Source organism: Trichinella spiralis (genome assembly GCF_000181795.1).
Source record: "Trichinella spiralis strain ISS 195 chromosome Unknown Scfld7, whole genome shotgun sequence".
Taxonomy (NCBI): domain Eukaryota; kingdom Metazoa; phylum Nematoda; class Enoplea; order Trichinellida; family Trichinellidae; genus Trichinella; species Trichinella spiralis.
In genome coordinates this window covers 597,758-610,892 of record NW_003526946.1, presented here as the reverse complement: position 1 = coordinate 610,892, position 13,135 = coordinate 597,758, and the positions used below count along the sequence as shown (strand labels likewise).

General features: G+C 31.2%; 2 protein-coding genes across 2 annotated transcripts; one reads left to right on the top strand and one right to left on the bottom strand.

Annotated features, from left to right (window-relative positions):
- The first annotated feature begins 2,089 nt into the window (after positions 1–2,089).
- On the top strand, positions 2,090–2,964 carry Tsp_11513 (HIG1 domain family member 2A). Its single transcript, XM_003373052.1, has 2 exons — positions 2,090–2,420; positions 2,927–2,964. The coding sequence occupies exons 1-2, from the start codon at positions 2,090–2,092 to the stop codon at positions 2,962–2,964; spliced, it is 369 nt and encodes a 122-aa protein (XP_003373100.1).
- Positions 2,965–7,267: 4,303 nt separating this feature from the next.
- On the bottom strand, positions 7,268–12,410 carry Tsp_11512 (putative class II Aldolase and Adducin N- domain protein). Its single transcript, XM_003373051.1, has 15 exons — positions 12,273–12,410; positions 12,012–12,210; positions 11,459–11,610; positions 11,141–11,371; positions 10,772–10,849; positions 9,715–9,855; positions 9,106–9,204; positions 8,863–9,048; positions 8,637–8,767; positions 8,440–8,557; positions 8,261–8,371; positions 7,842–8,202; positions 7,722–7,775; positions 7,576–7,650; positions 7,268–7,380 (listed from the first exon to the last, which is right to left on the bottom strand). Exons 1-15 carry the CDS (start codon positions 12,408–12,410, stop codon positions 7,268–7,270), a joined length of 2,187 nt encoding a protein of 728 aa, XP_003373099.1.
- Positions 12,411–13,135: the final 725 nt, after the last annotated feature.

Below are 13,135 nucleotides of genomic sequence, written 5' to 3'. Positions count from 1 at the left end.
TTTTAATATTTAAGTTTAAGATTTCAAATAATTGTGACATTTCTAAACGTTGATTTTTATCACTGCATTTCAAAATTATAAAAACGATAAATTTCATAATTAATAAATCTGAATTTTATAATTTATGCTATTATTAAAATCATTCGAGATTGTTGGAATACAACTCGTTTTATTGTGAGTATCTGTCACGCGTTGCTGTAAAAATGAAATTTATCAAAATTCAAACGCAGAAAATAATATTTATCAAGCATGAGCGCTCAAATCAACATCAACAGTTGTGTTGATTTCAAAATTCTCATCACACAATTTTTCTCTTTTTTCATTAGCTTTCGATGTAGTCATCATTCTACAGTAGCAATAATTCAGGTACTCCCGGTGAACTGCATTCTTTTGCAAGCTGATTGTTGCTATCACTAAATGAATAACCTCAAGTACGCTATAATGTAACGTTTGACTAACGTTTATTACACTTCCTTTTCATTCTGCACAACTGTATTATAGAGTTCGGAATTGTAAGCACTATTAATGATGTGCAGGTATAAACAGGACAAAGATGCAATGTGTTAATGGATGCAACATGTAACGGGAAAAATCATAATCCATAAAATATTTGCGAGTTTTATTAATAAAAAATTTTTTTACTTGTGATTATTTTATTTGTAATTTTTAGTTTCATACTTTCCTTTTATTTGAAATTTAATCATTTTTGCCGCCTCTTTGATCACTGAATGACTATATATCTAAGTTTTGAAATTTGTCGTTAGGTCTACTCTATTTCGGAATGCAAAATTATCATATTAATCTGACCGCCGCTATTCCAAGAACTATGTCGCCAATCTTTCTAAATATGCCAACGTCATAACAATCAATCTTTGTCACTTAAATTCCAAATTACTGTTCTTTTAGCTGAGCTGCCAAGTTTAGCGTGAGAATTTGTTCATGTGTTGTCAATGTGAATATGAAAAGAAGGGCTCCATAATTTTTAACTAGTTTATAATGGTCTTCTAAAGATATTGATTGACAAGGTTTGATTTAGCATGCTGCTGTATTGAATTGCACCTCATCAAACAAAGCGTTTTCATGGCTTCTTGTTTTTCTGACAATCCGTAATAGTTTCCGCGACTATGAGATTTATCGGTGATAAATATGAGTTTTTTCGACACCACTGAATTATGTATACTTTAACATTTAGAAGTATGCAATGTCGAATGTGGAGGATCGTTGATATCTTCGACATTGATGGATAGGCCATTCAGTGAATTTTTGTATTCTGCGAGAAGGAACCGTTGAACCTAACCAGGAAAACATCATAATATAATCTTAATTAGGGGACAAATTTCTGGAAGAATCGAGAATCAGTAATTGATAACTGCTGTTTATCGTTGAACGTTATCAAGTTGTCTCAATTTTAATAGGTTTTTTTCCAATTGTTTCCTACTTTCTTGTCATCTTTTGATGATGTCTGATCTGATTTGGATATTATTCGAATGAATTGGAATTTTTAAAATTATCAAGAAGCTTCACATCAGCAATCGTATGAGAACCAGTTCACTGTAAAGTGTTTATTGTAACGTTATTAAAGATGTTCAAAAATTCATATAAATAATGTTCATTGTAACAACAATTATATCAAGTTTTCACAACAAGTATAGTATGGTCAGTAATGTTTAGATTCCGTGAAAAATTGAAATTAAAAAGTTTTAGTTTAAGTAATATTGAAATTAAATTGTAAAAACACATTTTACAATAATTTTTATGCATTGTACATAATTATATATACATTAATGCACATTAACACCTGAGCAGTTTTTTGTAGCAATGAAAAGACAGTACTTTTGAACCATCAGGTTGTCTCAGTTGTTGATAACTGTAAGTTTTGTTATTTATGTCATTTGTAAATTTTAATTTTCTGGCAATGATTTATAATTTTATAATTAAATGTATAATGGAGGAACCTCATAAATTAGCATAGACGTATTTCGAAACAAGAATGTAATTTTTTGATTAGAAATCGCATGCTATACTTTCGCTTCTGCTGTCAGTGCCTACGGCACAGAATTTTTTCAGGACTTTAAAAATTTGTAGAATAATGGACGATTCAAATTTACGATGGGTAAAAAAAGATTTGGCAACAGTAAAAAGGGCAGATGCTTCAGATCCTTATTTGCGAACTAGAGAACGGGTACAACAGATTACCAAAATGAATCCACTTATTCCTGTTGGAATAATAGGAATGTGGGTGGCATTGGGAAAAGGACTCGCTGCATTTATGCGTGGTGATCGAAATGCATCGAATAAAATGATGCGTTACAGAATATATTTCCATGTGTTTACGCTGGTTGCAATTACTGGAAGTTCCGTCATTGCAGCAGCGATCATTGGCACGCCAGAAGAACTTCAATCTGATCAAAGGCTTGAAAGTTAATTTTTATTGTTGTACTTTTAACTTTATATGAAACATATTTTTCTTGTGACTTAGTGTACAGTTGACTAATATTTGAACATTTGTAAAGATGGAAACTTTGAGAAATTGACGGACAATTCAATCACATTTCGCATAAATAACAGTAATAACGAAATATTTATTGTTTAACAATGCACCGACAATTTATACATTAAGAGAATATGTTATTTCAGTATTCTGAATTGTCAAAATTGAGTTACGTTTAAAATAAAAACAGCATGCATGAAAAGTTTACTTTTTCAGATAAATGAACTTTTCTGAAATATTCTGTATTTTTTCCTGTGGTATTCAACATATACCAATGACTCGTCTTCTGGAGACGTGGAGCGTGAGAAGAAATATACAATAAACTTAAACAAGACGTAAAAAACCTTTCAACAACCTTTAAAGTTATCAAAGAACTACAATGATTCTGAGTAAATGAAATAGGCGATATAAATTAAATAAAATTCTGAAATTCAGATAAGAGAAATACAAATTTCACTGGGTTCGCCATTTGAACTTGGATTCACTTCAGAATCTCTCCATTACCTATAAAACAATAATTACAGAAATAAATTTCACAAAATAGAATTACAAAAATCATCATCATAAAGGTATAAAAAATAGGACCACCGTAGTGAATTCAAAATAATGCACTTCAAGATAGACTAGAAAAGAAAACAGCCATGAACAAACAACTTTACCTGTTTACGCAGTGACGAGTCAAACAGAACAACGAATTTTTATTACCTAAAACATAAATAATACTTTTTAAAATCGTTTTCATTATTAAAACTAAATAAAATACGAATGAAACCATCACATATAGAATCGTCATAATTAAATCAGAAACAAAGACCAAAACAGATTCATCATAAACTTCATAATGCGAAAACAAAACAGCTTCATAAGAATGATCATTTTACCTGCAATATTCAAAGATCGTCCATTAAAATAAGATTATCCGCTTCCACTACCTGAAATAAAAACAAGCCATTTTATAATCGGTTCAATTATTATTAACAAGATTGTAGAAGAATAAATAAAATCATCAGAAGTTGGATCGTCATAAGTGAATCGGAAACACGGACCAAAATAATATCATCATAAAATTAATTTCAATTAATCGCAAAAATTTTTAATAATTTCATACCAATAAATTCTGCTGAAGCTTGAAAAACACAGCTCACAACCTAAAATGAACAATCTTACAATTTTCATCATTCAAATACAGCAAAAACTAACGTTGATAAATCTGCTATTTTGTAAAATATATGATCATTGAAATTCAACATGTTACGTACGAATATTGTACGTACATACGAAACAATACATCCCCACATGATACAAACAATGAGATGATGAACTGATTATCATTCGATGTGTTGGCTACAGTAGATAAATAACAATTAAGTTCCTTTATGCTTTTACTTAAAAATATGTGTTTAAAATTAATTTTAAAAAATGTTAATAAAAAAGTAATAAAAGTTTAAAAATTCATTTGATTTTATACAAAATATTTGTTAACACAAAAAACGGGTAGTACTCACGATTAAGAAAGACCATTCGAACTTTTATGACAGCTACCCTTGTGCGATGAAATCAATGACAAAAATAACCAAACTTTATCACACAACCTAGCACTCATGCTTGAAAACTGTTTATATATACATTTTTTTGATTTTTATAATATGATGGCATTACTACCGACTGTCCAAAGAATTCGATTTACAACATCCTACCTACATTAGGTCATTTCTAAAACGAACTAATATTTTCCGTACAAAACAACACTGCGAATTAGTTTTACGCTAATATTTCTCCAAATTTTACCTCAGCATAAGCTTATTTAGCAAGATTATTTGTATCATTATTGTTTTTTCAAAACAATTTAAGCAAATAAATTTAATTGATAATAAAAAAAATTCGCCTTCCGTTTCACAGTTGAAATGCAAATAAAATAATCATTTCAAGAAGAAAACAATTTCATAGCCACACGTATAAGGAAGCGTTTGATGAACAATTTTTTAAACGCATACAACTACCATAGTGGAAGATATATATGATAGTGAATACAGAGAGCAGAAACTATCACAAAAATTGCATAACTAAAAATTTCAAGCGCAAATTATTAAACTGTAATTTTTTGTAAATTCACATCAAATATAAATTTTTACATAAAAATTAGCTAAGACAAAAAAACATTTTCTGACAAAAACGGCACACAAAACGGCAGTCTTTAGCGCCAATCACCTAAAAATGTTCCAAGTTTCTTTTGGCTGGCGTTTTACATCAGAAAGGAAAATTAAAAACAGTGCTTTTCATCAGGGTCCAAATGTTGTAAACAGGAAATAAATAATTAAAAATAATAAAAGCAAATAAATTAATTCTAAACTGAGAAATCAAAAAAATCAATCGTTCCACACTGAATATATTCATGTGAAATTTTTTTCAACAAATCAAATTTTTTTGTTCGTTATAATCTTCTTCATTCGCTAATGTCACTCGAAGGTCCCGGAGATTTCTTTTTCTCTTTCTTTCCACGACTGAAAAACGAAGCCGGCTTGAACTTTTTCTTTTTTTTGTCCTTCTTTCCACTCGACTACAAACGAAACATTGATTATTATTCCAATCATTTCAACTTAATATTCATTATAATTTAATTATATATATATGTATATGTATTGGAAATTGAATTAATAAAAAATTAAAAAAATAAATAATTACGCGTGATTCATCTTCTGAAAATGCCTTCTCTTCAGTTGTAGTATTATGATCACCTGAAAATTGTAATCAATTGAAAAATATATACACAAATTAACAATATAAACACACACATCCATCCATTCATATATACAAACACATACATACATACATACATACATACATATTAGCAAACAACAATTCATAATACAAATCTAATGAAGCAATATCACTAACAAATTGGCATTAACAAGGAAACAACACAGGCTACAAAAAATGATTTCGAATAAATTATGAAAACGACCGGATTCATACATGTTCAGTAGTGATAAATCAATTAATTAAGAAAAAACAGAGAACCAATATAACAGAGTTATCTGAACTTTCATTACAACACTGCTATAAGCAATGTAAAATTTATAAACTATGGCCAGATATAATGCAATTCAATTATGGCTATTTATACAGATAGTTCTTTCATCAGCTCATATGTAAGTATGTATTGTTGTTATGAATGTTTGTTGCCATTTTTTAAAAATCTTCATAAATAATTAAACTCAATATATGATCACTTACTCAGAATTGAACGGTGAAAACGATCAGATTTCGAGCGATGAAACAACCAATTCCCAGTTGAAGCAGCTGGATGCAAACAATCAAAACGTCATTCACATTATATACATGAACATCAAAAACACACAAAGCATTAATTAACACTGAAATGCTGTTGAAAATGTGCATTATCTACTAAAAGTTTTAAAAACAAACAACCGTAATGCAAAAAATAAATAAATAAATTGCACATACCAAAAAAAGCACGATAAAAACAAAATAAAACAAGAACAAAATAATAAGTTGCTATTTCCCACAACTGCATTGCTCTATTAAAAAAAAATTGTCATTTGGTGTTGCTTTTAACCAAATTCAATTGGGATAATAATAATAATTATTATTATTCACAATTTATAAAACAGCTTGTATATTTCAAATTTTTTGCTAAATGCTCCATTTCCTCGTAACAAAAAAGTCACAAAGCTCTTCGCAAAGCAAAGATTGGTCCCAAAAAAAGAAAAATTTTCAGTTTCAAACATCAAAACTACCAACGTTAAATTCATACGGAAATGTTGTTTATTTCGAGTATGATGACAGAATATGAATCAAAAATGATCAACAAAGCAATGCACGTGCCTAATACAGATCACTATAGAATTTATGCATTTTGAAAATGAAGATATATATATATATATAGAAAAATTAGCAGCATCAATTTTTTATCAGCCAGTGAGCAATACACCTACTAGCAACAAAACAAGCAAAACAACAAAATAAATAAAATCGCCAGACAACAACAACTGCACATTTTAACGGCAAAACAATGCACAACACAGTACAAAGTATAGCAGTTAAAATGCGGAAATAAAAATAGTCAAACACACACACACACACATACACATGTATGCACACAAATTTGTAAAAGGCATGCTGTGTTTGTATGATGATTGATTATGCATATAAATTTGATTGGCAATGTAATGATATATATATATATATATAGATATAGATATTTCTTAATTTATATATGTATTTTTCTTTTAAAGGATGCATTCAATGAATTCCACAAAAAATTAAGCAAAATCATCCACTTGATGCACAACAATCGACACGCGTATATATATATATACACATATTTCGGGGTGGTCCTGTAAACACAAACGTAGCTGGAATGCTTGGTTGCAAAATCACTGATTGTGCTTCAACTGATACAATAGAGTACAATTTATTCATCACATCAGCATGTAAAACACAACTCATCTTTTCTGTTTAACCTTAACATTTCGTTTAGAACTGAAAAAATGCTTTAAAATCGACAAACAACTTTTTTTAAAAGAAAATGATGCAGATGAGAATTAAAAAAATTATTATTATCATTATTTGACCCTTTTGTAAAATTAATGACAACTTTTGCTTATTATTCCACTATCTACTGGATGAATAAGACAAAAATAAATTATTAAATTACCTATGCATAAAGTTTTGAAAATTAAAAAATAAAATGCCCAATGGTCGATGGGATTTTGTTGGGAAAAAAAAGATAGAAATCATATCACTTGAATAAAATTAGGCACAATACTCACAGACATCACTAATCAATTTTGGATAAGCGAAAACGTTCGCAGTAGAAGTAGTGGTCCGATCTGACGAAGCATCAAACGTCGTTACACGACCTCTTCCTGTTATACACGCGGAAAACAACAAAAAAACGATGATCAACATAATAACTACATAACAACAAACAAACAAGCTATAATAATTGCATTACTGTATAATAATAAAAATCCACATGCACCAAACATATGCAACCAATCAACCAAACATACATGCAAAGGAAGGTTGAAAGCAAATATTCTCCAACAAACACAACAAACCTGTACTCGTTGGTGTCTCGTCGCAGTAGGGCTGCGCATGGTGATCACGTGCAGCTAACATGAGCGAAACTGATTCTACAAGCATAACAACAGAAAATTAAAAAACATACAGCAATGGTTAAAAGAAATCACTGCCAATATACTACCTGGAGAAGGACTCGCGTCCGGTTGTTCTACAGCATGGTGATCATCATAAAATTCTGAATGCATAATAAACACATGAATGAAGTAAACAAACAAACAAACAAACAAACAAATAATTCAACCTCGCTTCTTTTCCACTTCCTTCAAGTAGGCTTTGATGTCTTCGTCGGTTTCGCTAGCGAATGGATTCGGCTGGTAGAGTTGTTGGTAAATTTGTGCATTGTGACGAAAATCCCTCTCAATGATGCCCTTGCTTGCGGCACCGATGATCACCTTCTCTTCCACAGCGTTCAATTCGGCTTCCTGAAAAAGTGGCAGGTAAGAAATTAGCATATCATATTTCTTTTCAACAATCACAAATGGAAAACTGCTTGCTGCTTGCACACATACTTTCAGCTTGTCAATCTCTTGCCAAGTAACTGGCTCCAAAACTTTCGACTGAGGACCTGCGGAAACAGTATCCACACGACGAGCCTCTTTCAGCTGTAGTTAAACAAACAAACAAACAAACAATTGCTTTTCAAGCGAACAGAAAACATACCATATCACGCTTTTCTTTAAACTCTTTTGAATTTGACGAAATTGGAGCAAATTGATGTGGCGAAGAAATTTTCACTGGATTCGAGCTCGACGTATTCATCTCTTGCACCCACTAATACAAATTACAATTAATAAACAAAAAAAAATATTTAATTTTTTTTTCAATAAACACTAACTAACTTTAGTGTATGTTTTCGGCTCTTGCGTTCCGGTCTCCTTCAACTCTTTCCTGGTATAAATGTTTGGCGAATTCAGCCAAACATTACCATCCGACCGTCCCTGCAACATCCGACCTTCCCTGAAAAATGTCACTCGATGCACATATACATATATAATATAATGCAATACAATAAGTAATACAACTGTTCCATTATTACATTGCAGCAGATTCAGTTTCGTCCAGCAGACCACGTGAACTGGCCGCGGGCGGTGTCATAATGTCGGAATGTTGCTGAGGCGGACGGCTGCTTGAAATTGGATGCCGATAAATGTGTCCAGTGCGAAATCCCTGAACACAAACAGACAAACAAATGTGTGATTTTTTGAAAATGCAAATTTTTGGAAAATGGCATTTCTACAACATTTCAAAATTTTCATACATACCGCATTGTCCAAAACGCGCATCCAAGCTTCGAATTCCAGTTCGCCAATTTTCCAATTGATCTTGGTTTGGCTTTCGGATTGCTTGTTCACACCACCACCGCCGGCTTTGGTCAAGTCGGCAACTTTCTGCTGCGCGTCTTCGCTTGCAAAAATCAAATTATCAACCCCAACACGAACGGCACGCACCTGAAAAATTTAAACGATTTAAAATTTAAATTTAAAAGAAAAACAAAAAATATTCACCTGAATATCACAGGCGAGAACAAGATTATAAACAAGGTGGAAAGCTTCGGCTACGGTCGTACCGCAAGCCACAAAACCGTGATTGCGAAGAAACATAACCTGAAAAATAATAACAAAACAATAAAAGTATACAAAACTTTCATTTTACATCAATAAACAATGCAAAATACAGTAAAGAGGAAAAAAATTTCATTGCAATTTAAAATGAATACAACTGAATTTATCCACTTGAAAAACGCAGCTTTTCCAATTAAAATTCATTCATAGTTACTCAGTTTTTGAAAAAAATTCATCATCACTGAACTTTGTTTGATCACTTTTTTATCCTGCTGAATTAGATTCAATAATCAAATCGCAGATTTATCTCAAATTATGTGAATACTGTGAAACATCCACTACAATGAATACAACAATTACAACTTTGCTCTCTAAAATCAAATCAATACACACACCATTGAATAGTATTTTCAAAAAAGTGTAATAAAAAAAGTAATTACGAATAATATATAACATCAGTCATTTACGTCAACTGTCTCAAGTATCTTTCAATAAAAGGCTGTTTTCCTTAAATATATTTTTTTTGTTCTACATTTTAATTTTATTCTATACCTTGTTCGCACCCAAATCACAAGAAATTGTAGAACGTTCGCTGTCTTCAACAACAATACCATTGTAATCATGGTAACTGACATTGCCAATAATCATCGCTTCTTGGCTTATCGGAAGTAAGCCACATTTCATTGCAGCGACCTGAAACAGAAGAACAAAAATTCTTCAACGCTTCATAAAATCAAAACTTTTCATTTTTCCATAATTGAAATTTCGCACAACTGTAAATCATTTCAGGGGTCTAATAGGAAATAAAATAAATTATTTTTTAAAAAATAATTTCTTTTATACATTAAAATTTTCTTTTTTTCTTCCAAAATGACAACCACAATCCTTCTGATAACATGCTCATCAAATTATATACAAATATAATATAATATAATATAATAAACAGAAGAGGTTGAACAATTTACATCTTAGTATGTCCAAATTCCAAACTGTATAACCAGCAAGCAGCACAACATATCGTCAAAGTTTTGCAATCGAAGAAGCAAATAAAAATGATCAACTATTCCAATAAATCCGTTAAAGCATGCATTATTAACAGTGAAAAAAGAAATAACTTGGCCAAAATTGAAAAGCATTAAATAAATTTTATTCTTATTATTAAAATTACTTATTATCATGCGCTTTTAAGTTAAAAACAAACGACAAACTTATCACTATATATACATATATGTGTTAAATAATAAACTTGTGGGAAAATTGACAAAATAAAATATTAATAACCAGATAATGATGATGATGACTGTCATCAACACATGCAAAGTTTACTGTTTTTATTATCAGCATTAAAAGCACACTTGCAGAAGATTTTTTTCAATAAAAAACAAATTTCATAATAGATCAATCATTCTTCTTTATATCAAACGCTTCTTATCAGATTATAAAATATATGTGTATTTAAAAAAACAGCTATAAAACATTAATATAAGAAAGCATAATTTCTAGTAAAAGCAAAGTAAACAACAACAACAACGAGTTCTCATGCAATAAGAAGATCGATAAACAGAATTCCCACTGCAAAATGACACTAGCCGGAAAATCAATAATAAACACTTCGCGTTGAGACCAGTTTTTCCCACCCTTGTTCGCGCGGTCCAAAGCTAAGCAGTGTTAGTTGGAAAAACACCAACTAATCAGATATTCCAAATTTAAAACTTTAATTCAAACAACAGAAAAACAGTAATTAATTATTCATAAGATTAACTAATTAACTGAAACGTTATTTTGTCAATCATTTATTGTTAGCTGGTATAGTTAATAATGGCTTATAGGGTTTTGCTCTGTGTAGCTTGCTTTGTTCGAATTTTCAGCAAACTGCATCGAACTAATTAATGCGCATTAAAAGCATCATCACCACCACCAGACTAGCAAGAATATGTGAATATACATATATATATATAATACAGCAAAAATTGCTCACCGCAGCGCAGGCCGGCGTGTGCAAATGAATGACGCATCGAATATCCGGTCTAGCTTGGTAAATGGCCGAATGAAGCACATAGCCGGCTTCATTGACGCCAAGTCCTGTTGTTCCAGGATCTACAATTCGTCCGGTCATGTTGATCTTCACCAAAGAGCTTGCCGTGATTTCGTGGTAAAACAAGCCGAGAGGATTGATCAACATTGCGTCGGTTTCGTTAGCCAATCGCACCTGTTTAATTTTTTTTTAAATTCAAATAAATATTTAAAGTAAACAATAATAATAAAGATGTTTATTTTTTCGTTTTGTTTCACTCACGCTGATGTGATTGTAAATGCCCTCGTTCCATTGGAAGAGATCAATCAATCGGTACAAACAAGCCAACTTGTTTCTCAAGATGCGCTCTTGCTTGGAATATTTTGTCGCTTCAGAGCCACGTAAATCGGCAATGGGTAAAACAAATTGTGATTCTATAATAAAAGTCACATTACAACAACGATGAAATTATTTTCAATATTCCACTTCATTTTAACATATTTATTCAAAAACTGTATGCTTATGCATGTTTTATTTTATTTTATTTTTTTTTTAAGTTTCAAATAAATCAATTTCATGGCGAAATGGAATCTTGATTTTAAACAAGATAACGTTCAATGCGTTACTTCAATTGATTAATCACCCTTTAATCATGCTGGTAGACACTAATAAAAGTGACACAATAAAAGGAAAACTGATCATTAAAAACAGGGATGATGTTGGAACAAATTGAAAATTATATAAACCTTTTCCAATACTAACACTAAAATGTGTTCAATAATTATAACAGTCAATATATAATTATAAATTGTATAAGTGAAAAAAAAATCCCTACTTAATGTATACAGTGATGGATGTTTCAGATAGGTTTGTGGTAGAATCAACTCGGACAAACGTTCCAAAGTTTTCAGGCGATCTTCGCTGTTTTCTTGATTCCGTTCGGTTTGTATAAGCTGTTCCAGCTCTTCGCGGAAAGCTTTGGATTCCAAAATTTGACGAACCCGCTTCCGGCGTTCCATTTCGTTCAAATCTTCCTAAAAATGCCCAATCGTACAAAAATGCCTAAATCTCAAAAATAGAAATAAAAAAATATCACTTTTATCACTGCCGGTCTTTGCAAGTCGCGTATATAATCAGGATCATCGACGTTGAATTGCTGTCGCTCGGGAGATTTACACGGAGAAGACACTGGTGAAGAAGGCTTTTCGTGTGAATTTTTCTGCTTTCCAGGCATGTTGAAACTTTTCGTCTAAACCGTCTGAAATTACATTAAATCATTTTAATATTTAACATATATAATAATAAATAAATAAAAAATAAAATTCATTTTATCCAAATGATAACATGTGAAAAAGTTTGAAAAAAAAAACAATTTCAAAAATATAATTAATAAGCTGAAAAACAAACAAACAAACAAACAAAACAGCCCCTGTTTAGAAATTAATCAACAAACGTTGTCCAGCTGAGAAAGTGTAGAAATATCATCATCTGAAACGGCTAACTAGCAAACAGAAGCTAGAAAAACCAGAAACAATAAAAAGAATGCGCGTTTGTCGAACTTCACTTTCGGCAACAACTGCGAACTAATTTAGCGTCCGACGTTCGTTATCGACGTACAACTTATTCCATGGATGAAATTAAAAAAAAGGCAATATAAAAAAGCTGCTGATTGAAAATCGAATCATTGTCCAATACAACGCAATAAATGTTCACAAAAAACCTATGAATCATACCATATATATATATATATATACATACACAGACATGCGCGCGCACATACACGCACACACAAAGCATACTACTTCATCGATCTAGTTTTCCATAACAGAGAAATGGCAAATGACAACAAGCAACCAATGGCATTGCAAGGTCAGCAATAACGAGCAACTGACAGCGGCCGCAATCCAACACCACTAACCACACACAGCTCGACTGCCAGACTTTGTGAAGGAATGAATT